Source organism: Phyllopteryx taeniolatus, chromosome 6 (assembly GCF_024500385.1).
Source record: "Phyllopteryx taeniolatus isolate TA_2022b chromosome 6, UOR_Ptae_1.2, whole genome shotgun sequence".
NCBI lineage: Eukaryota > Metazoa > Chordata > Actinopteri > Syngnathiformes > Syngnathidae > Phyllopteryx > Phyllopteryx taeniolatus.
This window is the reverse complement of record NC_084507.1, coordinates 9,474,428-9,498,694: the sequence shown is the minus strand read 5'-3', so window position 1 is coordinate 9,498,694 and position 24,267 is coordinate 9,474,428. Positions and strand designations below refer to the sequence as shown.

General features: G+C 40.7%; 1 protein-coding gene across 4 annotated transcripts in view; it reads right to left on the bottom strand.

Moving 5' to 3' along the window:
- Positions 1 to 24,267, bottom strand: part of LOC133479563 (CUB and sushi domain-containing protein 3-like) — a 283,130-nt gene that overhangs the window by 182,366 nt on the left and 76,497 nt on the right. For all 4 annotated transcript variants that reach the window (XM_061776717.1, XM_061776718.1, XM_061776719.1 and 1 more), the window contains exons 6-15: positions 12,263 to 12,375; positions 9,374 to 9,451; positions 8,272 to 8,356; positions 7,109 to 7,233; positions 6,606 to 6,727; positions 2,527 to 2,630; positions 2,199 to 2,311; positions 1,753 to 1,935; positions 787 to 1,113; positions 11 to 205 (exon numbers count right to left, since the gene is read on the bottom strand). In XM_061776717.1, coding sequence (XP_061632701.1) covers positions 11 to 205; positions 787 to 1,113; positions 1,753 to 1,935; positions 2,199 to 2,311; positions 2,527 to 2,630; positions 6,606 to 6,727; positions 7,109 to 7,233; positions 8,272 to 8,356; positions 9,374 to 9,451; positions 12,263 to 12,375 — 1,445 coding nt within the window. The remainder of the gene's footprint in view (positions 1 to 10; positions 206 to 786; positions 1,114 to 1,752; positions 1,936 to 2,198; positions 2,312 to 2,526; positions 2,631 to 6,605; positions 6,728 to 7,108; positions 7,234 to 8,271; positions 8,357 to 9,373; positions 9,452 to 12,262; positions 12,376 to 24,267) is intronic.

The following is a 24,267-nucleotide window of genomic DNA, read 5'->3' as shown; positions in this document are numbered from 1 at the left end:
ATTTGTGTACCTTCACATTTTGGAATGAGGCCGCTCCACATCACCTTGCCTTCCTCTAAGATGCATGTAATGGTGTCAGCACCCTGCGTCTTGATGAAGCCCTCTTCACAGACCACTGAAATGGAGCTGCCCAGTTGGAAGCTGTCCCCGAAGCGCCTGGCATTCAGTGGTATGCCAGGGTCAGGGCACTCATTACGCCCGAAAGCTTGTAATGAGGAGAAAGACAGCACGAGGTGGTGACATGGACTCTTGTTTTCATGAGAAATGGCTTCTTTGAGGTGTGTAGAGATAAGGTAAATAGATGTAGCTGTCTATAAGACAGCAAGGAACCTTAAACAGCTTCTCTGTACACCTAATGTTGATAATAGCCGCTGCTTCTTCTCTTTGGCAAGAGACAAAAATGTGTTATAGTCTCTATAAATTAGGAATAAAAGATGCGCACATATGAATGCAACATACGTATGTTGCTTTTTGCTGGTTTTCTCAAACTCTGTGCCTGGAAGTGCATTACAAAGAAATATGTTTTACTTCTCCCCCCCACCCCACCACCCACAGGGAGAACCTCGACATTCTGAACAAATACACATGCTGTTGAATGCCATAACCTCCTATAATATCGATAAAACATGAACATAACAGAACCAAACGTGTAAACATTAAATTTGCATTTTAACATTACAGTAATTTTAACATTGGCCCTATAAAAACAAAAAAGACAGTAAGAGTAGGGGTATTCATGGGTTGATGGCATAGCTGTTTGAACGAACTGCACAAATGAGCACTCACTGCTATAGGTGATGTTGAACCCTCGCCCTGACATCGAGTGATCAGCTTGAAACTCGAGCTGCAGGATGTTACTGTTGGACGTCAGGTGGGAGGGAACTTCTGCCCCAGAGAAACGTCCCAAAATGGTGGCTCCTGATTGGTCACCATCTTTGATGGTGAGGAAGTCATAGGGTGGTTCAAGGTCAAAGTCATTAAACGCCAGGTGGATTCTGGAGCCAGGTTCTGAGATTATCAACCATACACAGTTGAGGTTGTTCCCATAGCCTTCTGGGTAGTCAGGAGACAGCACAGTCCCCATGGGAGCCGTGAAGTTAGAAAAACAGGGAACTGAATGAAAGAGACAAGAAATAAACAAATAACGCATAAAAAAACATCGCAGGCAAGGCGATTTGCTTTAACAGCAAAAACATGTCTGTGTCCTTTTTCGCAGAACAAGATCAGTACAGAACATTGTCTGAGCGGCATGACTAGCTGGGGGAGAAAGAACTGGGCACATGGGTCTTAAAGCATAGGAGAAATATGAGGCTTGGGTGGCAAATATGTAGTCTGAAAACATGATGGGCACAGGATTTATGCAGTGTCCCCACGGAAAGCGTTAACTACAGTAAAAAAAGAGGACTAGAATTTCGACCACAGTAACTGAATTGGGTTAGGTATAGTGAAACTCACAGTAGAGATTTGGGTTGTCTTTGAGAAGTATAATGCATGTGTCTTACAGTATCTTCAGAGTATTGGTATGATGTTGGCTGGCCTTCTTTTTCTCCCTGCTTAACAAGGCATCCATTTACTGGCGCATCCCTTTGCCCTTTGACATTCTGTGAATTGCTGTTTACACACAAAGCACTGCACTGCCATTTTACTGCATTGTAATTAATCCTCCAATAGCTTAGTGTCATTGTGAACCTTCCAAGCATGTAAGCAATTGCTTTATTTGTCCTCATGAAATGAAATGCACGTAGAACTCACATATGCAGATGGGAATATTTGCAGACCACTGATTGTTGTTCTGGCAGGTTATCATCCTCTCCCCAATGAGCTCAAATCCAAACTGGCACTCAAATCGCAGAACATCTCCATTTAAAAAGCCGCTTCCCTCTTGGTAGCCATAGAGTGGTGTACCAGGATCACCACAACTCTCTTTGTCAATTTCTGTGGGTGAGGGTAGTGGAGGGGGAGGCAGGAGTGGAAATAGGAGAGATGAAAAATAGAGGATTGAATGAACCCAAGTACAGGAGCTGGAAGTATGTTCAATATCTCCTATTAACAGTATCAGTAAATCCAGGAAAAGGGAGTGGGAGACAGACAGCCAAACAGAGTGATGTACAGAAGTGAGTGACTGCTTTACTGAAGGAGACAGCCATTGATCACAGCCATGCATACAGATAGCGGTGTCAGCACTAAACTCTTTGTACCTTTATAGTTGATCTTGAAGCCAATTGAGCCCACACTTTCATCAGATTGCAGTTGAAGCCACATCTGATGGGACATGCTGACAATCAGGTCTGGGACAAAGCTCCCAGTTAGTCTACGGAAACAAAAAGGGTATTAACACACACACAAATAACTGAGACCTACATATTCCACAGTCGTGTGACATAAAATGCAGTAAGTATAATCTTATATGTACCAGTAAGTAATCATTACATTTTTTAACCAAATATTTTGAAACAAATTTAAATGAGAGAAACCATAGCACAAATGACTAAATGAATCCACTGAATTTATTTGGGAACTACTTACACTTGTATTATTGTTTTAGAATCCCCTACTTCCCCTCCATCTCCAATCGTAAGTGAATCATACCCGATCTCCAAGTCAAATTCTTCAAAGTTGATCTGAATAACCTGTAGGAAGGACACTTTTACTATTGATTAACCATAAAAATACAGGAAAATACTGTACATAACCTCTTCTCTTCAGACAGACGCTTATCAATATCTTGAGTGATTTTGCAAGTTATCAATGGTGTTATGATGCATTATTCTGCTAAAAGAAGTAGCAGGAGCTGTATTAATAGCTGGAATGGTGTTTCAGAATTTACAAATTATTATGCAGTACAAAATTTTCTGCGACATTCATTTCGCCACACGTGCAGAAAAGGAGAAGTATCGGTACGATTGTGTAGCTCAAAGTCATTGCATGCCTGAGCAGTCTGAGGTTATGTGCCTTGCAACGTAACATCAAACTTGCATCTCTCCAATAACCAATTTTCAATCTGCAGCAAGATTCAAACCTTTTGACGAAAGCCAGCTACTGTCGCCCCCATATGAGGGAATTGAGGGGAAGATGCAATAACTGGTCAATTTAAAGTGAACAAACATAACTACCAAGGGGGTATTCCTCAACTGCACACCAACGGAACTCATGATACACAATGGGGCATATAACACGCAAACACGCCATGAATTAAGGGAGCACAATCCCTTTTAAATGTAATCATCCAAGCAGTGCACTCTAAATGATTTACGTTTTATTGACTACCAACCATCTAATTTCGTGTGTGTGAATACATTTCATAGCTTGTTGTTTCCATATATTGCCTTTAGAACGAGTATATTAAGAAACAGCTTTATTGTGCCTTAGAGAGGCTTGACAACAAAAAGCTAATGATTGTAAAAATATGTTTAATCTCACAATGCTTTGAAACCAAAACCTTCTGCCAGCTTCTTTGCAGCACAAGAGGTAAGGCTCTCCTCCTAAAACTTGCATCAACAATAACAGCAATACCCCAAGTCAAATCACATCAAATCTTTGAGTGCTAATAAGCCTTTAACAAATAGTGCATGCCAGTGATGCACACACGCACGCACACTCAAACACACATACACACACACGCACGCACACACACCTACACACGCACACCGCTGCAAACAAATGATGAATATCCTTCAAAGGCAGAGCACAACAGGAGCTGACAGTCACATCTCTTCACATTACTTTTGATCGCAAATGAAATACTTGTTGAAGGCACGGAAAATCTGAGTCCAAAATAATTATTTGCCTATTAGAATTCATAATTAATTTTTTTTCCTCCCATCTGTCAAATTTCCTATTAACCAAATGTACATGTGTTCCACTGCAGAAGCATTTAAATCTAAAAGCTTTATTATCTCAATACAATTTCATATAAAATCTTCATTATGTCCCTGGATTCATTTGTGATGAAATGATGTTGTAATAATATAAATGTGACATCCGTTGAGGCGGCACGGTGGCCGACTGGTTAGAGCGTCACCCTCACAGTTCTGAGGACCCGGGTTCAATCCCCGGCCCCGCCTGTGTGGAGTTTGCATGTTCTCCCCGTGCCTGCGTGGGTTTTCTCCGGGCACTCCGGTTTCCTCCCACATCCAAAAAACATGCATTAATTGGAGACTCTAAATTGCCCATAGGCATGACTGTGAGTGCGAATGGTTGTTTGTTTCTATGTGCCCTGCGATTCGCTGGCAACCAGTTCAGGGTGTACCCCGCCTCCTGCCCGATGACAGCTGGGATAGGCTCCAGCACGCCCGCGACCCTAGCGAGGAGAAGCGGCTCAGAAAATGGATGGATGGATGGACATCCGTTGATCACAGACATATGATGGTGGCCACTTGATCATCCTTATCAGTCCACTCTCCAGCCATGGGGAAGAAAAATTCTGCACAGTATCCATTCATAACACAATGTAGGCATAAGCATAATTACCATAATAACACTAATGGATCAACTTTCTTCTGCCAAGTCAATATTGTTTTCCTCAGGGAATGCATGGTGGCACACTGCTGCAGTGCTTGCCAGTCCTAGCAAGTTATGAATGTGCATTAGCCCTCTCCTGCTAATAAACAATAACAAAGTGAGCTGACACCCCTGTGTGCATGACAAACTGGACAGAATACCAATTGTGAGTCTGATCTGATGTAGCAGAACAGTAATGACCATTAGGAAAACAGCTTTGGCCTCTTCACTTTGGGGACAAGCGGGTCTCATTCAATCATTACTTCTCTCAATTTGTGTTATCCCTGACGACTGAGCAGAATTGCTTAACTGCCAATACCCATGGGCGAAAATGGTACTCCAACTACAACACAATGCAATCTAGCTACGTACATTAATTGACAGTTGTGATGGAAGGCAAGATATAAACATTTTCATGGTACCTTTTTCCACCTTGGAACGCCCTTGAAAAAAGATCCATCCATAAAAATGCTTCCAGAGAAGGAATATTTTCAGAGGAGTGAGGGTGAGGGTGATGGTGAGTTTCCACTTAAGAAAAGGTGAGGGGTTCAATTACAAACGAACAAGATCAAATGCTAATTTGTCATTATACTTACAACTAAAAAGACACCATTACACTTATATACCCCTCCTTGAGCCGTCAACTTATCGTGGTGGAGGGGTTTGTGTGTCCCAATGATCCTAGGAGCTAAGTTGTCTGGGGCTTTATGCCCATGGCAGGCTAACCCATGACAAACAGGTCCTAGGTGAGGGACCAGACAAAGCACAGCTCCAAAGACCCCTATGATGAGAAAAATTATTGGATCGCATTTTCCTTTGCCCGGACGCAGGTCACCGGGCCCCCCTCTGGAGCCAGGCCGGGCCTGCACCCATGGGGCCCGGCTGGGCAGAGCCCGAAAGGGTAACGTGGGTCCCCCTTCCCATGGGCCCACCACCTGTGGGAGGGGCCATAAGGGTCGGGTGCATTGTGAGCTGGGCGGTGACCGAAGGCGGTGACCGAAGGCAGGGACCTTGGCGATCCCATCCCCGGCTACAGAAGCTGGCTCTAGGGACGTGGAACGTCACCTCTCTGAGAGGGAAGGAGCCCGAGCTGGTGTGCGAGGTCGAGAAGTTCCGACAAGATATAGTCGGGCTCACATCCACACACAGCTTGGGCTCTGGTAAAAGTCCTCTCGAGAGGGGTTCAACTCTCTTCCACTCTGGAGTTGCCCACGGTGAGAGGCGCCAAGCAGGTGTGGGTATACTTATTGCCCCCCGGCTCGGCGCCTGTACATTGGGGTTCACCCCGGTGGACGAGAGGGTATCCTCCCTCCGCCTTTGGATGGGGGGATAGGTCTTGACTGTTGTTTGTGCCTATGCACCAAGGAGCACTTCAGAGTATCCACCCTTCTTGGAGTCCTTGGAGGGGGTGCTGGAGAACGCTCTCGCTGGGGACTCCATCGTTCTGCTGGGGGACTTCAATGCTCACGTGGGCAATGACAATGAGACCTGGAGGTGAAGATTGGGAGGAACGGCCCCCCCGATCAGAACCCGTGTGGTGTTCTGTTATTGGACTTCTGTGCTCACCATGGATTGTCAATAATGAACACCATGTTCAAGCATAAGGGTGTCCACACGTGCACTTGGCACCAGGACACCCTAGGTCGCAGTTCGATGATCGACTTTGTGGTCGTGTCATCGGACTTGCGGCCGCATGTCTTGGACACTCGGTTGAAGAGAGGGGCGGAGCTGTCAATTGATCACCACCTGGTGGTGAGTTGGCTCCGATGGTGGGGGAAGATGCCAGTCCGACGTGGCAGGCACAAACATATTGCCCTCAAGTCCGTGGCCAACTCTCCCCTCCAGTTTGGATCAAACCGTTACTGTTATTTATTTTTTATAATGAAAGGTAATGTCTTAATAATTAATAGTAAGTATTGAAATGAACAATTGCAGTCTCAAGTGTTTTATACATTATGGAGTGCATCCCAGTTTCGATGAAAAGGGCTCTTATTTGCCGCTCTATCACTGTGATTTCATTAGATGCCATAAAACAAGCAATGCATGTTAAAAGAAGCCTCGATAGCTTAAAAAAATGGTGAAGGAATATCCTCTCTTGCTCCTACCTTGTTTGGATCACTGGCAGTGATGATCCACACACATTGGGAGTTACTTTCATATTGGATCGGGAAGTTAGGGGATGTGAATGTTCCTGAAGGTCCCAGTAGATTTGACCCACACGTTTTCACTGCAACAGAATAAGATAAGAGATAAAATAAAAATATAAGAACATCAAGACTGAGCCTAAAAATTTTTAATTTCCCTCAAAAAAAAAGATGAAGAAATGATCACGAGGTAAGGTCATAACTCTTGTGTAGTAAAGTGACAGGAAAGTAATTTGGTGTGTGCACAAAGTGGGTCTATTACCTACATAACTATTAATCAAATTCTGGGAGTTGCTCCAAATATTGTGGAACAAAAAACAGGCAGGACATTTTAAATGGGCAAGTAACAGAGGTTTTCCTTCATAATTAGCAGGAATTGTCTTTTCTCTATCTGTATAGAGGCATTATCCAAAGGCAGTGCCTCAATCAAAGTCTTGTATTCGTTCTTGAGATGCCTCTCTCACCCTTGCAGACGGGCCTGTGGTCGCTCCAAGCTGCAAAGACTTCAGCTACACGCTGGCAGGTAATCGTTTTGGAACCCTGCAGCACATGGTCTTCATCGCAGATAAATTGAACAGTTGCTCCGATGCTGAGAAGAAAAACATCATTAATGCCTGAAAAAGCAATCAATTCCTCAAAAAGTGACTCCCGATGAAATGTCAATCTCATTATTTATTTCATGCCAATGGTTACAAGTGAACATCAATCATTATATCTTTGTAGATAAATAAATAATGTACCTGTAATTGATCCAATGCCATTGCATGATTCTTTTCTGATTAATTGAAAAATATCTCCTCTTATCATCTTTTTTGTGTTTGTGCATAAAAGCACCATGACTTGCAATATCATGTATAATAAACAATATAGTTCCAACAGAGTAGGGAAAGAGAGAAGCACACTGTGACCTTGACCACAGAGGGTATGAACCTCAATGGCTCCATCGTTTTTTAACTAGTCTATAAGATAATATAATCTTTTATAAATCCCACAGTTTGGGGGAATTCTAATGTTACAGAATCAAAGAGAAAAGTATGAACACAGCATTGTCAAGATGATAAAATAAGTTGTTGGGGGAGGGTGATAACTTGATGGAGTGGAGCTAAAACTTTTCCCAGAAAAAGCAGGTTCTTCAGCCGTATGTACAGTATGTTTGGAAATTAATGGAAATTACACAGTTCAAAAAAAAATATCTATGTGGGGATTAACAGACCCTCATAAAAACGCAGTTTTTTTTTTCTGTTCCTTTTTTTTCAGACCACCTCAGTGTAGTTTCAAATATTGACTTAACAGAATTAAAACAATAACTCAGTTGAGATCACCTCATCTTGTTAATTGGTCCTAACTGCATTTGTCAGTGTGGTGAAAAATGTGTTGCTGTTCTTGACAAAATAATTCCCATGCCTAGATGGTAATATCCTTTATAAACCTTTAAAAAAATAATATACTATTTGTGTAGCTTCCTTAAGAGTCTAAGTCTTAGTTAGTGGCACTGAACCTTGCCCTGAATTTGAAAAGATACATGATACTGCAACCCTTTTATGTGATCACTAACTGAGACATGAAAGAATCATTTGTCACAGTCTGAATGAACTTCTTAACATGAACTGCAGGGAAACCACGTTACCTGAAGTCTGAGCCAATCTGTTTGCCATTTTCTGGCTCTCCTGGGTCAGGGCAGTAATTGGACAACTGCTTGACTCCTTCATTCACTGAACAACAGAGAAAAGGGAGAGGCTTAAATTGACAAACGTTGGACTTCTACAAACATCCACCACAGGTACAAGTAGAATGGTAACATCAGTGTAACTTTTCTGTGTGTACGGCGAAAGAATTTGGCTTCAGAAAAATTGGCCCCATCTTCCAGAGTCACATTTGCAAAGGTCAGCTATTTGGCAGCAAGGTTGTGAATGCACACCTCACGTTAGAGCACCAAGGGTAAATACAACTCTTCTGCCTTTACTATGCAAAGTACAATGACAGGATATGTGGCTAAACTAACTAAGAAGAAATAACCTTCAATAGACAAATTAGAAACTGATACTTTACTTTTATTTGGCCAAAGTATTCAAACTACACCACTGCCAACTACAACCACAATACAAATATTGTTGTTAAATTAATAACCTAGCTTGATTCCGTGAATTGGAGCATTGATATTGCTCTTGTATTGTGTGTAATTATACAGTTGTTGTGTATGTTTGTATGTGGCCCAATACATACCCATGCATACAAAACAAGGCCATACTGTTTCTCAACATGAGATACTTTAAGGTTAGGTCATTAATGAAGTTTTCAGCAAGTTAAATATTGAAAATAATTGTCTTTTGAGTTGTATACAATCCATATTCCATCCCTGCATTGTTTCCCTTTATGCTTAAGTTGAAAATATTTCAATTGTCTTCCATATTCAGGTCTCTGTGCAATATCGATATAGAATAAGAATATAACCAACTTTCATCAAGGTTGCTTGCTCACTGTAATATTAAAGGTTATAGGTCAGTTAACCTAAAGTTAACTAATGGAAGGCTGAGTGGTGGCGAGGTAACTAAGTCACCACAAAAAATGGAGACTGCACTTCTAAAATATTTAGTACTGTAGCTTACCTCCATTACCAAATGATACAGCTAAACAAGAAAGAAAGAAACACCTCGAAGACACACAAGACCCTACATGAATGAAAATTCCAACCAATGAAAACAGTTGAATAAGAAAAATAAAGGACTTACTCAAAGACAGTTTGTTAGTGTTGTCCTTCCCCGGTAATAATTTTACCCCTCTGGATTTATGCTCTCCAGAGCTTTTCACTAGTTGAAAGTAACACAAAAAATTATTAGATAAAAGAAGTTACAGTCTTAGACGTGAGAAGATACAGTACTAGGATGTCCTTGCCTGGACATTATGCAGGCCCATGAAGAAGCCTATGAACACCACAACCCAATTGCTACTGGTAGGCATCATTTGCAAGAAGATAAAACCTCTTATACATTCACACATGTTGCAATAACTATACTGTACCGCAAAACCTTTTCAAATTTACACTCCAACTTTTAATCCAAAAACAAGTGAATAATCTTGTGATCTAAGCAGATTAATTGATTATAATGTACAAAACCCAATTCCAATGAAGTTGGGACATTGTGTAAAACACAAATAAAAACAGAATACAATAATTTGCAAATTATTTGCAACCTATAGTCAATTGAATACGCTACAAAGAAAATATATTTAATGTTCAAACTGATAAATGTTATTGTTTTTGTGCAAATATTCTCTCATTTTAACTTTGATGCCTGCAACACATTCCAAAAAAAGATGGGACAGGGGCAACAAAAGACTGGGAAAGTTGAGGAATGTTCAAAAAACACCTGTTTGGACGGGTGAACAGATTAATTAGAAACAGGTGAGTGTCATGTTTGGGTATAAAGGGAACATTCCCAAAAGGCTCAGTTGTTCCCGAGCAAGGATGGGGTGAGTTTCACCACTTTGTGAACAACTGTGTGAGCAAATAGTCCAACAATTTATGAACATTTCTCAACGTAACATTGCAAGGAATTTAGGGATTTTATCATTTATGGTTCTTAATATCATCAAAAGATGCAGAGAATCTGGAGAAATCGCTACATGGCATGGTATGGGGGTCTTTTCGTGCACATGGCATTTGTAACTTGCACATCTGTGAAGGCACCATTAATGCTGACAGGTACATAACAGGTTTTGGAGAAACATACAGCGGCTGAAATAAGAATTTAACATGTCACCATTTTTCTCACTAAATATACTTCCAGGCGGCACGGTGGATGACTGGTTAGAGCGTCAGCCTCACAGTTCTGAGGTGCGGGGTTCAATCCCCGTCCCCGCCTGTGTGGAGTTTGCATGTTCTCCCTGTGCCTGCATGGGTTTTCTCCGGGCACTCCGGTTTCCTCCCACATCCCAAAAACATGCATTAATTGGAGACTCTAAATTGCCCGTGACTGTGAGTGCGAATGGTTGTTTGTTTGGTTATGTGTCCTGCGATTGGCTGGCAACCAGTTCAGGGTGTACCCCGCCTCCTGCCCGATGACAGCTGGGATAGGCTCCAGCACTCCCGCGACCCTAGTGAGGAGAAGCGGCTCAGAAAATGGATGGATGGAATATACTTCCAAAGGTGCTATTGACCTGGAAAATTTGAACAGATGTTGGGACCAACCCAAGTAATCCATACATCCAAAGAAAGTAGAACGAATAAGGTAAGAATTTAGGTTGTGTGTAATAATGTGAAATGGCACGGGGAAAAAAGTATTGAACACATCAAGAAAGGGAGGTGCAAAAAGGCATGGAAAGCCAAGACAACACCGAAAATAAGGCAATGAGACCCTTTTATAGGCCATCAATTAGGACTGCACCAGCTGATATTCATTTGCACTGGCATGTTCAATATAAATTTCAGTCGCTGTATGCCACCATCCAAGCAGCGTCTTTTTCAGGGACATACCTGCTTATTTCAGCAAGACAATGCGAAGCCACATTCTGCATGTGATACAGCAGCGTGGCTTCGTAGTAAAAGAGACCTGTCTTCCATTGAAAATGTGTGGTGCGTTATGAAATGTAAAGTACAACAACGGAGACCCAGAGCAACTCGAGTTGTACATCAAGCAAGAATGAGAAAGAACTCCACCTTCAACAATTACTGTCCTTAGTTCCTAAACGCTTCCCAAGTGTTGTTAAAAGTAAAGGTGACGTAACACAATGGTAAAGATGCCCCTGTCCTGGCAAAATGGGTGAATATTTTTATTTTAAGTTTATCAGTTTGATCCTGAACTACGTTGTCTTTGTAGTGTATTCAATTGAATGTCGGTTGAAAAGGATTTGCAAATCATTGTATTCTGTTTTTATTTATCTTTTACATAAGGTCCCAACTTCATTGGAATTGGCGTTTTTATATTAGACGGACAAATTACATATCAAATCCAAGCAGTGCCACAGGACTACATTGCAATAATTAATTAAGCACAGTAGGGGCATGATTGCACAAAAAAAACAGGTGATGCAATCTTCTGTCATCATGTTGAAGCATACACACAATAACCTTCAGCAATGAATGAAGTTTGAAGCAAAATAAGACTCCCTGAATCTAAAAACAGAGTGCCTTCCTGCATGTACTACATTTTACTGTAAATTAAACTGTTAATACAAGATTTAAGAAAATAATAATTGGGATTATGGCTCTGTGACTGTGTTATTGATGAGCTTCATTTGACAGATGCCATATTTGCATTGCATTTTACAGAAGCTTCAGGGTTAAATCATCTTGCTTAAGTTCTATTGAAACGTACTGTATATGCAGTGCTTGAACATTTCTCAGACTCAACAATAGTTCATTACCTTTACAGAGTACTGAAAGAAAGTATTTTGTGTTTATCTCCTAAATATTAGTTTACAAAGTCCCCTTGAAGTCAATAGCATAAATAAACAGTTATGCCTGCAACGGAGGGGCTATTCATAAAACTGCTTAGTATGTAGTTAAGAAAGATCAAAAACGCTTTGTTTAGTAATTACATTGTTTTTTTATACTATTTTCAACAGTTGTCTCCAAGTCGAGCTTCCAATAGTATGCGAATTGAGTAAACGTGTCTTACCTTGATACTGAGCCCTGAAGCCTTTGTGGCGGTGATTGCTCTCTGTCACAAAATGCAGCCGCAGCCAGTTTTTGTTGCTGATGATGGGTGCGGGGATATTCATCCCAGTCAGCCTAAAGATGAGGAACACAGCGAAAAAAATGTTGAAATTTAATTTTCTGGAACCCTACAGTCAGGTTAATGACATTATTGTGATACCTTTTAAAAATGTGCACACACAAACACACACACACACACAGACATCAAGGCTTTATAGTGTGCCTGCTACCCAGGTGTTTCTGTTTCATAGTGGATTGTGTGGTATTTTTTATAGACATTCAAAAAGTGGTTGATGGAATGATGAAAAAAAACAAATCTAATTTCATTCTGTTTGAACTGAATTGCAATGTGTAGTGCGAGTAACAGGCTGGGACGTCAAACCAAGTTTCATACAATTCTGATACGGATCCAGAAATAAATTTGGGGAAAAATTCTGGATCTGGATTAAACTTTACCTGCTTTAAGTTATAAAGATATCTCCATTGTAGCCATCAATTTAATAAGTCCATACACAAAAAGCCTAGCAGAAGTCACCACTTTATTTCTGTACTCAGTGGCAGTAACTCAGTCCTTAATGGCTTGTCTTACGACTGGAGGGTCGTAAACAATTTCAACATCAAATGTCCCATTGCTCATTCTTGTCTTCTGCATGTATCTCCAAAGAATCTGGCTTGAGCAATTCTGTTTATCTGGCCTGTGTGTACTTCACCATATTCATGTCCAATAATAAATGTCCCTCTGATAAACCATTTTATTTTATTTAATTGATTATTTTTGTTTGCTTATGATTGGTAATTGGCTTCATATCAGTTAATTAGGTCTTATCTTAAAGTTTATTTTTCTCAATGTTTGTTCCACGCCCCTGGAAATAGACCAACATGGAAACATGTTTTGTAAATTAATAAGGGAATAGTGAGTTGTAAACGTTTTTTCTTTTTTTTTTTTGCATTTTTAAAAATGCATAATACCTGCAGCAGAAACAAAAATGTGTTCCCAGTGATGTTTACCCACATCAGTGGTTAGAAAAAAACCATGGTGACACAATGAAATGGCAGTTAATTGGTTAGTTAGTTTAAACATCCAAATTTTCACACACAAAGAGTCCAGCAGAATGGTTTGACGTAATCCTCCTGATACATTCAAAGCTCCATTTCATCAAACCACAACAGATGATGTCCTCATCGTGTGCTGTGTTGATGTATTTAACGATTTCCATGGCAATTAGAGGGCTGATTGCAGTCATGGGTATTTTCATGCATGCTCTAATTTCTTTGCAGCAAGCATATTTGAACCCTACATTTGAAGAAAATACTAAATCAAATGAACAAAGGAGGAACATTAGGTACTTGCTCAAACCTAAGCAGCAAACACGTTTTCTCCTTAACTACCCCTAATTGCTCAATCTCATTCAGACAGAAAGTGCACCAAGAAAGATGATTTTTTTTTCTGATAATTTTAATTCCCCAAAGTATTGGCACACTGAGGACAATTAGTATATTTTTGCTGTAGATTGAACACATTTGGTTTTGACATCAAAACATGAACACCAGACAGGAGATCAACATTTAAACTTCTATTTCCAGATCTTTGCATCTTGAACTGATAAACTACTTAAAATATATTACATTTAGTTAGAGCCCACCATTTTTTCATTTGACTGATATGTTGCCCAGCTGTGTCCTATTACACTGAATATTCATACAACAAATAGTGCTGAATGTCAAAACTCAGTTCCAGATTTGGACTTTCCTAGCAGATTATATTTATGTGAATCTGAGTAAAAATATGAGCAATTGTGAAGTTGAGAGATGTTAAATCAATCAGAGCCATTGCAGAAACATTGGGCAAAGCCAATACAACCATTTGGAATGTCCTGAAGAACAACAAAACCACTGACAGACTTAGATGAGCTAGATCAATGACCTTAAAACAACTGTTAGTGACATCAGCACAATCTCCAGAGGGCAGAAGCGAATGTATCACAATCAATTTGTTTCAGAAGAAAGTACAAAGGCTACACAAGAAGATGCAAACGACTCATTAGCAAGAGATACAGGAAGGCCTAGGTGGAATTTGCTGAAAAGTACAGAGACACGCCTAAAATATTTGTCTGGAATGATGAGTGAAAGATTAAACTTCACCAGTGTAATTAAAAGAACGAAATATGGAGAAGGAAAGGATCTACTTATAATCCAAAACACATTGAGATAGGGTTAGTTAGATAGGGAAGTCAGGGCTTGGGCATGCATAGTAATATTTACTGATGAAGTATCACATGAGGCCAGTAGCGAAATAAACAGAGGACTCTATAGAAACCTGAATGGCTGGTGAACATATCAGGATGTACCTGCTCTTGCTGAAAGTCAGCCAGAATAGGCTCCAGCTCACCTGTTAGCTGTGACTCTAGCGAGAAGACGCAGTATACATAGAAGAATGGACTATACAGAACCAATTTGTCTGGCAATTTAAAGGTAAGTTTAACCGAATTAATTTGGAGATCCTTTATCATGCAGTAAGATACCAAAACATACTGCTAAAAAAAACAAATGAGTTCATCAGGGGAAAAAAGTCAAAGGTCTTGAAATCTCCAAGTCAATCTCCCGCCAAAACCCCATAAAACATACATTTGACCTTCTAAATACAAGGATGGAGGGATTAAACCCACAAATAAAACAACAACATTGCCTGTGGTGAATGCCTGAAAAAGCATCACAAAACATCTACTGTATACAAGTTTGGTGATGATAATTTTTTTAAGTCCATTTGCGCCGATACTTGTAGTCAGCTAAGTTGTCGATCAGATCAGGATGTAAATAACAGGCAATCTTTATCAGTGTATGCCTCTGTGTCCTATCTTCCTGGTTTTAACTATGTTGTAGATAAATCATGTTATTTAGCATGCAGGCTGCAGCATCACGAATGCTCTAGTAGAGATTTAAAACTGCCAGGGGCCTTCTCATTTTTCTGGATAACCAGCTCTGAATTTTTGTCTGTCAACACACACACACACACACATGCACGTACGCACGCACACACACACACAGCTGCAGCCGTTCTGGTTGTTTAATAGTGGCTTGGGACTGCTGGAGCATGGTGCAGGGTTCTAAAAACAATGTGATAACTTCTTGTTTCATCTATGTTTATGCACACACACGGTAATTTCATTGTTATTGTGTGCGCAGTTATCTCAAAGGTTTGCTTATCTATATAATTTATTTGCCATTTACTGCAGAGTGACCTCGGGACCAGAGATTCAAAAAAAAAAATAAAGGAACTGGGGTGCTCATAATTACAGGTTGGTGACCAAATGGCAGACTAATCATTCATCTGTCTCTTTCATTAAACTACATTTCAGCCCTAATAAATGGGTTTTCCATGTACATTAAATACAGATCACTTCTACTTCAAAACAATGTGAACATTATCATGGATGAAATACCCATTGATCAGTGTTGATGAATGACAATCCAAGCTGAGCTAAGACTGGAATGTGTATAATGTGTGAATGTGTGGAACCATTGTTTGTACTTATGAAATGCACAGTAGACATCGGAATTTGAGAAGGTACTTCCTAAAATTCCAGGGGCACCAAACTGATGATTGCTCTATAAGCACTAAAAAGTCTCTCAGCTGTGTAGGCCAAATGAATGAATGACTTATTAGCCACTTTGTGTGCTTTTCACAGCAGAGGCACCTATGCAATGGTTTTTACACTCAAACGAGCTACTTCAAATGCTGTCTGTTAAGTGTGGGATTTTGCTGAAATTAATTTTAGAGTTCAAAATGTCCAGTGTTTTATCTGCATACTTCAGTTCCCAGTTTATCAGTGCAGGGTGTACCTTGGTGCTCCCTTTATGTCTGCTGGGACAGACTCAAGAAAATGTTTCTTACCCTACCTTATTATAAAAATGCAATTATGATACCAAATGGTCAGAATGAAGAATAGCTTCATTCATTCATTCAAATGAATGAATGAATTATATTAAATAAATTACCTACTTGTGCAAATTGTCATGATTTTTTGTTGTTGTATAAAAGCAAAAAGCAAAAATAAAGTTTTGTGCTTTCCAAAGATGTAATTACCCTCAAGAGAGCATGGAATGCATGTCACACATATAAGTCAAATCAAGTTTAATATACTGTTATCAAAAGGGACAATAGAGAACACTGGAAACCGGATCTACGTGAAGAAAATGCGTTATAATCCATACAGACATTCAACAAATTGCAAAACCCTCCTCTTAAATATAGACATAATAAACAGGTATACAGCACAAGATGGATTTATTTATTTTTTTACCAAAAATCATTGGAGATCTGGTTAGCATGGGTTATACACTTGCTAGCTAGACTGTAAGGGTTTGATTCATAGCTGCTCCGCCCCAAGTAATGAAACATGACTACAAATCAAGTTTGATGACGTAAAAGCAATGCAAGTTAACATTACCCGAGGAATGTGACATGATTGTTTTTTCTTTTGAGGAAGATATTAACGCTTCACTTTCAAGGCCACGCGGAATCTGTGAATTTAGTAGATAAAAATTCCAGCTTCTTATAATGACGCATTTCATTGCTCCCAATTTTAAGCAGAAGTTGATGGTAGCCAAAAAAAAAAGGCTCCTTCACTAAACATTCATGCATGCATGCCACTATATCACTGTAGCTGTCATGAAAAGAAAAAAAATGACTTGGGAAATAGTGGGCTCAGTTTCCTTAAAAAGATGAGAATAAGTGAGTGTATTTCCTTCAGTGCATATTGAGTGACAAAAGAGGTAAAAAGTTTCATTTGGCAAAAATAGTTTCTCAGAAAATGTGCTGCCATTCCATCAGCGCCTACTGTAGTCTGGCTGTTGATTTTTATTCCTTTACAGACATACAATAAGGCTTTGTAGGGATAACCTCTTGGCATGTTTTTTGTTTGTTTGTTTGTTTGTTTGTTTTTTGTGCGGCGGCACGGTGGACGACTGGTTAGAGCATCTGCCTCACAGTTCTGAGGACTGGGGTTCAATCTGGCACGCCCGTGACCCTTGTGAGGATAAGTGGCTCAGAAAATGGTGGATGGATGGATGTTTTTTGTGCTTGGTTTTGTCCAAGTTTCATGATACTTTATATCATCTTATTGGCATGTCTCATTAACAATTACTAGATTCTAACATGGCTTTGTGAATCACAAAGGTATCTGAGTGAAAAACTGATTTGATCAAAAGAGGGCTGGAAGAGACCATGGTGATCTCATTGGATTACAAATGTACTTAGTCCCAGTGGCTACGCTGCCACCCCAGCAGACACATTTGTAACTAAAAATAAAAAAATTAAAAATTAAAAAATACATCAGGTGAGTCGCTTAAATAAAATACTACTACTACTACCACTAACAATAATAATAATAATAATAATAATAATAATACCAATAATAAATTAGAGGTATAGTTTGTCTTTAAAATAACTTGGTCCCATTATTATTTTTACTGTGCACTATTTCAGTTGTTGCACTTGTCAGTTGAGTAAACTATAGCTTTTAGAAACATTTAGATTAGTTTTTGACCTTATGTTATGGTAAGGTTTTGCCAAGGAAATCCAAACCAAAGGAACCAAACTTTTATAATCATCAGCAGGGCACACCTTACAACCAAACGGACTTCAAATAGTATATATATTTTTTTATTTTTATGTTTGATTACGGCACGGTGGACGACTGGTTAGAGCGTTAGCCTCACAGTTCTGAGGACCTGGCTTCAATCCCCGGCCCTACCTGTGTGGAGTTTGCATGTTCTCCCCGTGCCTGCGGTGGGTTTTCTCCGGGCACTCCGGTTTCCTCCCACATCCCAAAAACATGCATTAATTGGAGACTCTAAATTGCCCGTAGGCATGACTGTGAATGCGAATGGTTGTTTGTTTCTATGTGCCCTGCGATTGGCTGGCAACCAGTTCGGGGTGTACCCCGCCTCCTGCCCGATGACAGCTGGGATGGGCTCCAGCACGCCCGCGACCCTAGTGAGGAGAAGCGGCTCAGAAAATGGATGGATGGATGGATGTTTGATTACGTCACTGATGGTGTCGTGGTACACTCGCCTGACTTTGGTGCAGGCAGTGTGGGTTTAGTTCCCACTCAGTGACGGTGTGAATGTGGGTGTGAATGGTTGTCCATGTGTATATGTGCCCTGCGACTGACTGGCGACCAGTTCAGGGTGTAGTCCACCTTTCGCCTGAAGTCAGCTGGGATAGGCTCCAGCGCCCCGCAACCCTAACCAGGATAAGTGGTGTTGAAAATGGATGGATGGATGTTTGATTGCCATGTTATCATGATAATCAGTAACATTTGCAAAGCAATGAAATTAGGTGCAAGAGACAATGAAAAGAGAAAAATAGTAATATATTGTGTAAAAGGAAAAAATAATTTTACAGTATCTTTTGTCAGCAAAGATGTTTTTTTTTTTGTCCACAATTACAGTACCCAATAGCTGACATGTAATCTACAGCTTGTTGTTTTTGCCCTTTGTGAGGAGGGATGTGCAATCATTTTAAAGGTCAGAAGAAGTCTTCATTGGTCCAGACACACCTCAGAGTCCGAAGAAACTTATGTTCTTGACTACTTTCACCTTGATTGAAACATCCTCACAGCGCGTCATCCTTTTCCATGAGAGCCTATCTCCTGCATCCTCCTCTCGAACACCAACTGCCATCATGTCTTCCCTCACGACATCCATCAACCTTCTCTTTGGTCTTCCTCTAGCTCTCTTGCCTGGCAGCTCCATCCTCATCATCCTTCTACCAATATACTCACTCTCTCTCCTCTGGACGTGTCCAAACCATTGAAGTCTGCTCTCTCTAACTTTGTCTCCAAAACATCGAACCTTGGCTGTCCCTCTGATGAGCTCATTTCTAATTTTATCCAACCTGGTCACTCCGAGAGCGAACCTCAACATCTTCATTTCCGCCACCTCCAGCTCTGCTTCCTGTTTTCTCTTCAGTGCCACTGTCTCTAATCCATACATCATGGCTGGCCTCACCATTGTTTTATAAACTTTGCCCTTCATCCTAGCAGAGACTCTTCTGTCACATAACACACCTGACACCTTCCTCCACCCGTTCCAACCTGCTTGGACCCGTTTCTTCACTTCCTGACCACACTCACCATTGCGCTGGACGGTTGACCCCAAGTATTTAAAGTCCTCTACCCTTGCCATCTCTTCTCCCTGTAGCCTCATTCTTCCCCCACCACCCCTCTCATTCATGCACATATATTCTGTTTTACTTCGGCTAATCTTCATTCCTCTTCTTTCCAGTGCATGCCTCCATCTTTCTAACTGTTCCTCCAGCTGCTCCCTGCTTTCACTGCAGATTCCAGTCTAACCTCATCTGTCAGCCTATCCATCACCACTGCAAAAAGGAAGGGGGCTCAGGGCTGATCCCTGATGCAGTCCCACGTCCACCTTAAATTCTTCTGTCACGCCGACAGCACACCTCACCGCTGTTCTGCTGCCCTCGTACATGTCCTGTATTATTCTAACATACTTCTCTGCCACTCCAGACTTCCGCATGCAGTACCACAGTTCCTCTCTGGGTACTCTGTCATAGGCTTTCTCTAGATCTACAAAGACACAATGTAGCTCCTTCTGACCTTCTCTGTACTTTTCCATCAACATCCTCAAGGCAAATAATGCATCTGTGGTACTCTTTCTAGGCATGAAACCATACTGTTGCTCGCAAATACTCACTTCTGTCCTGAGTCTAGCCTCCACTACTCTTTCCCATAACTTCATTGTGTGGCTCATCAACTTTATTCCTCTATAGTTGCCACAGCTCTGCACATCACCTTTGTTCTTAAAAATGGGCACCAGTACACTTTTCCTCCATTCCTCGGGCATCTTCTCACGCACTAGAATTCTATTGAACAAGCTGGTCAAAAACTCCACAGCCACCTCTCCTAGATGCTTCCATACCTCCACAGGAATGTCATCAGGACCAACTGCCTTTCCATTTTTCATTCTCTTTAATCCCTTTCTAACTTCCCCCTTACTAATCATTGCCACTTCCTGGTCCACCACACTTGCCTCTTCTACTCTCCCTTCTCTATCATTTTCCTCATTCATCAACTCCTCGAAGTATTCTTTCCATCTAGCTAGCACACTGCTGGCACCAGTCAACATATTTCCATTTCTATCCTTAATCACCCTAACCTGCTGCACATCCTTCCCATCTCTATCCCTCTGTCTGGCCAGCCTGTATAGATCCTTTTCTCCTTCTTTAGTGTCCAACCTGCCATACATGTCATCATATGCCTCTTGTTTTGCCTTTGCCACCTCTACCTTTGCCCTGTGTCGCATCTCAATGTATTCCTTTCGCCTCTCCTCGGTCCTCTCAGGGACTAACCTGACCATGAATAGCGAAAATCTACAGATATTTTGTCGATAATTGAAGGTGGTTGTTAGTTAAAGCTGGCGATTAATCGAAATTTAATTATCATTGTAATTTTGGCTCACGATCATAAAAACTTTATAATTGAAGGAAACCAATTAAGGTGTCGCATTGCGGGTTGTGTTTGCAAGTTCCTGCGTTGTAAACGTACCCTGAATGCACCCTGTGTTGCTTGTGTTGCTTTTATTTTTCTCTGTTTAAAATGTTTATAAGCTGTTTTTTTCTTTGTTTTTCAATGCTTTTAATCATGTAAAGCACATTGAGTTACCTTGTGTATGAAATGTGCGCTATAAATAAATTTGCTTTGCTTTGTAGCAAGTTTGATGCATGTGCTTCTGCCCTCCCTGCGCATGCTTTAAGCTATTTATTGACACCCCAGTTTACTGTAAAAGTAAATGCACAACAAAAAGAATTACACACATTGTATATTTAAATACAAGACATCGTTTTAGACATCGCCAGCTTATGCCAACAGTTTATAGAAAACCCCATTGACGTACTAGCTAACATTAGCATTAGCTCACAGGAGGGATTTACCTTCAAATAATGAATAATCACACACAAACGCCACAGTAACACATACAGACAGATAATGTAACAATACTCAGAGGCATATATTCTTCCCAGTCTGTGAAAAACAAGTTCTATAAAGTTTTATTTAGACTTTCTTCATTTACTCTTTTTTTATCTTTCTGTCAATATTCACATCCATGCATGCATTGCACCACACTGCGCCTAAGAGGTCAAGGCGCGCACAGCAGGAACAGCAGATAGTCATGGCTATACCCTGAAGAATCAGAGTAAAATTGTCCTGTTTTAGGTCAATTAGGGTTACAACGTTGTTTCTATTTGCTAAATGTTAGATTGATGACAGGATTTTTTTAGACATATATATATATATATATATATATATATATATATATATATACACAGACACCCCAGGCATGCCAACACTGCACACAAATTGCAACCAAACGAGAAAAAAATGACTTGTAAATTTGACACATCACAAAGAGTCTTGTAAACAAGACTGACAATGAATTAATGAATGAAAAAATTGGAAAGTATGTGAAATCAGGCTTGAATATGGTCAAGAATTGAGACATTCTTTCAGCTTGCAGACATTGTGGGAATGCCGCTGAGAGCCCTGAAAATCCGGCCTTCCTACTATCCTTTCCAGCGATGGAGATATGGCTTTCACGGGCTCGGAGCCGGCATGATAACCATAAACCGCATCGCCAGGACAATTTTTTCCTCCTTTGAAATTCAGCAGGCAACACGCATGTTTGGCCGCCGAATGGTGCTCCATGAGCGCCAAAAGCCGCGTGACGCGCTTCGGTCCCCCTGGATGACATTTTCCCTCATCCGCCTCACGGGTAAGGAGCCTGTGCGGCTACCAGCACTAACACTGTGGTGCAGGACCTCCAGCTGCTTCTCTTCCCACTGGCAAGGGGCTGCGGGGCGGCAGATCTGATTCGTTTCGCTGCTGTCTTGCAACACAACGTGCGTGGGTGCCAGACGGAAAGACACGTTGCCCAAATCAAACAAGACATATTGGACTTCAGGGAAGATGTATTTTTCAAGTTGAGGGGATAGTTTCATGGCCAAATGCACGCTATACTGGTAGAACTGGGTGAAGTTATTTATGAACAATGTTTTTTGTGACATTATGTAACACTCAAATAATAGTCATAAAATGGGAAGAAATTAAGTTCTCTTTTTAGTACAGACAGTACTTAGTACAGTATAAGTCTCTCTTGAAATCAGTTTTGTTGCACATTAAGTTTGTTTGCCTGAAAAAGTGCGTAATGCTTTAGTAGGTAAGCTGGCCAACTTTGAGGTTTTCAGGCTGTTTATTATCATTACTAAGATACTGGAAGGTCTGTTTGGCCGACGGCCAGTCAGAGAGACATAAAAATTGGAAGTAAGGACAATTCATTTTATGGGCAGGGGGCAATTGCTCAGTGTGATTACTTGCTTGTCTTATTTGTGCCGACCAAATTAAACGTATTCCTAAAAATCGGTCGCATTTTAATGTCCAGCTCAATGGTTTTCACTGACTTGGATTTTAAAATAGAGCTATGTTTGGGCAATCAGCACCAGGCAATAAAAACAGGCTAGCTTCAAAGCCTTCAAGAGAAACAGTGTCCACCAACTCACTCACATGCATAATAAATGGCATAATAAATGTACAACCCCAATTCCAATGAAGATGGGATGTGTTAAACATAAATAAAAACAGAATACAATGATTTGCAAATCATGTTCAACCTATATTTAATTGAATACACTACAAAGACAAGATATTTAATGTTCAAACTGATGAACTTTATTGATTTTAGCAAATAATCATTAACTTAGACTTTTATGGCTGCAACACGTTCCAAAAAAGCTTGGACAGGGTCATGTTTACCGCTGTGTTACATCACCTTTTCTTTTAACAACATTCAATAAACGTTTGGGAACTGACGACACTAATTGTTGAAGCTTTGTAGGTGGAATTCTTTCCCATTCTTGCTTGATGTACAGCTTCAGCTGTTCAACAGTCCGGGGTCTTTTATGCTTCATAATGCGCCCATTTTCAATGGGAGACAGGTCTGGACTGCAGGCAGGCCAGTCTAGTGCCGAAAACACATGTGCCGAAACACATGCAGAATGTGGTTTGGCAATGTCTTGCTGAAATAAGCGTCTATGAAAAAGACGTTGCTTGGATGGCAGAATATGTTTCTCCAAAACCTGTATGTACCTTTCAGCATTAATGATGCCTTCACAGATGTGTAAGTTACCCATGCCATTGACACTAACACTGCCCCATACCATCACAGATGCTGGCTTTTGAACTTTGCGTCCATAACAGTCCAGATGGTTCTTTTCCTCTTTGGCCCCGGAGGAGACAACGTCCACAATTTCCAAAAACAATTTGAAATGTGGACTCGTCGGACCACAGAGCCCTTTTCCACTTTGCATCAGTCCATCTTAGATGAGCTCGGGCCCAGAGAAGTCGGCGGCTTTTCTGGGTGTTATTGATAGATGGCTTTTGCTTTGCATAGTAGAGTTTTAAGTTACACTTACTGATGTAGCGCCGAACTGTATTTACTGACATTGGTTTTCTGAAGTGTTCCTGAGCCCATGTGGTGATATCCTTTACACATTGATGTCGATTTTTTATGCAGTGCCGCCTGACGGTTTGAAGGTCACGTGCACTCAATGTTGGTTTTCGGCCTTGCCGCTTACATGCAGTGATTTCTCCAGATTCTCTGAACCTTTTGATGATATTATGGACCGTAGATTATAAAATCCCTAAATTCCTTGCAATTGTACATTGAGGAACATTGTTCTTAAACAGTTCGAGTATTTGCTCACACACTTGTTTGCAAAGAGGTGAACCTCGCCCTATCTTTGCTTGTGAATGACTGAACAATTCAGGGAATCTCCTTTTATACCCAATCATGGCACCCACCTGTTCCCAATTAGTCTGTTCACCTGTAGGATGTTCCAAACAGGTGTTTGATGAGCATTCCTCAACTTTCTCAGTCTTTTTTGCCAGC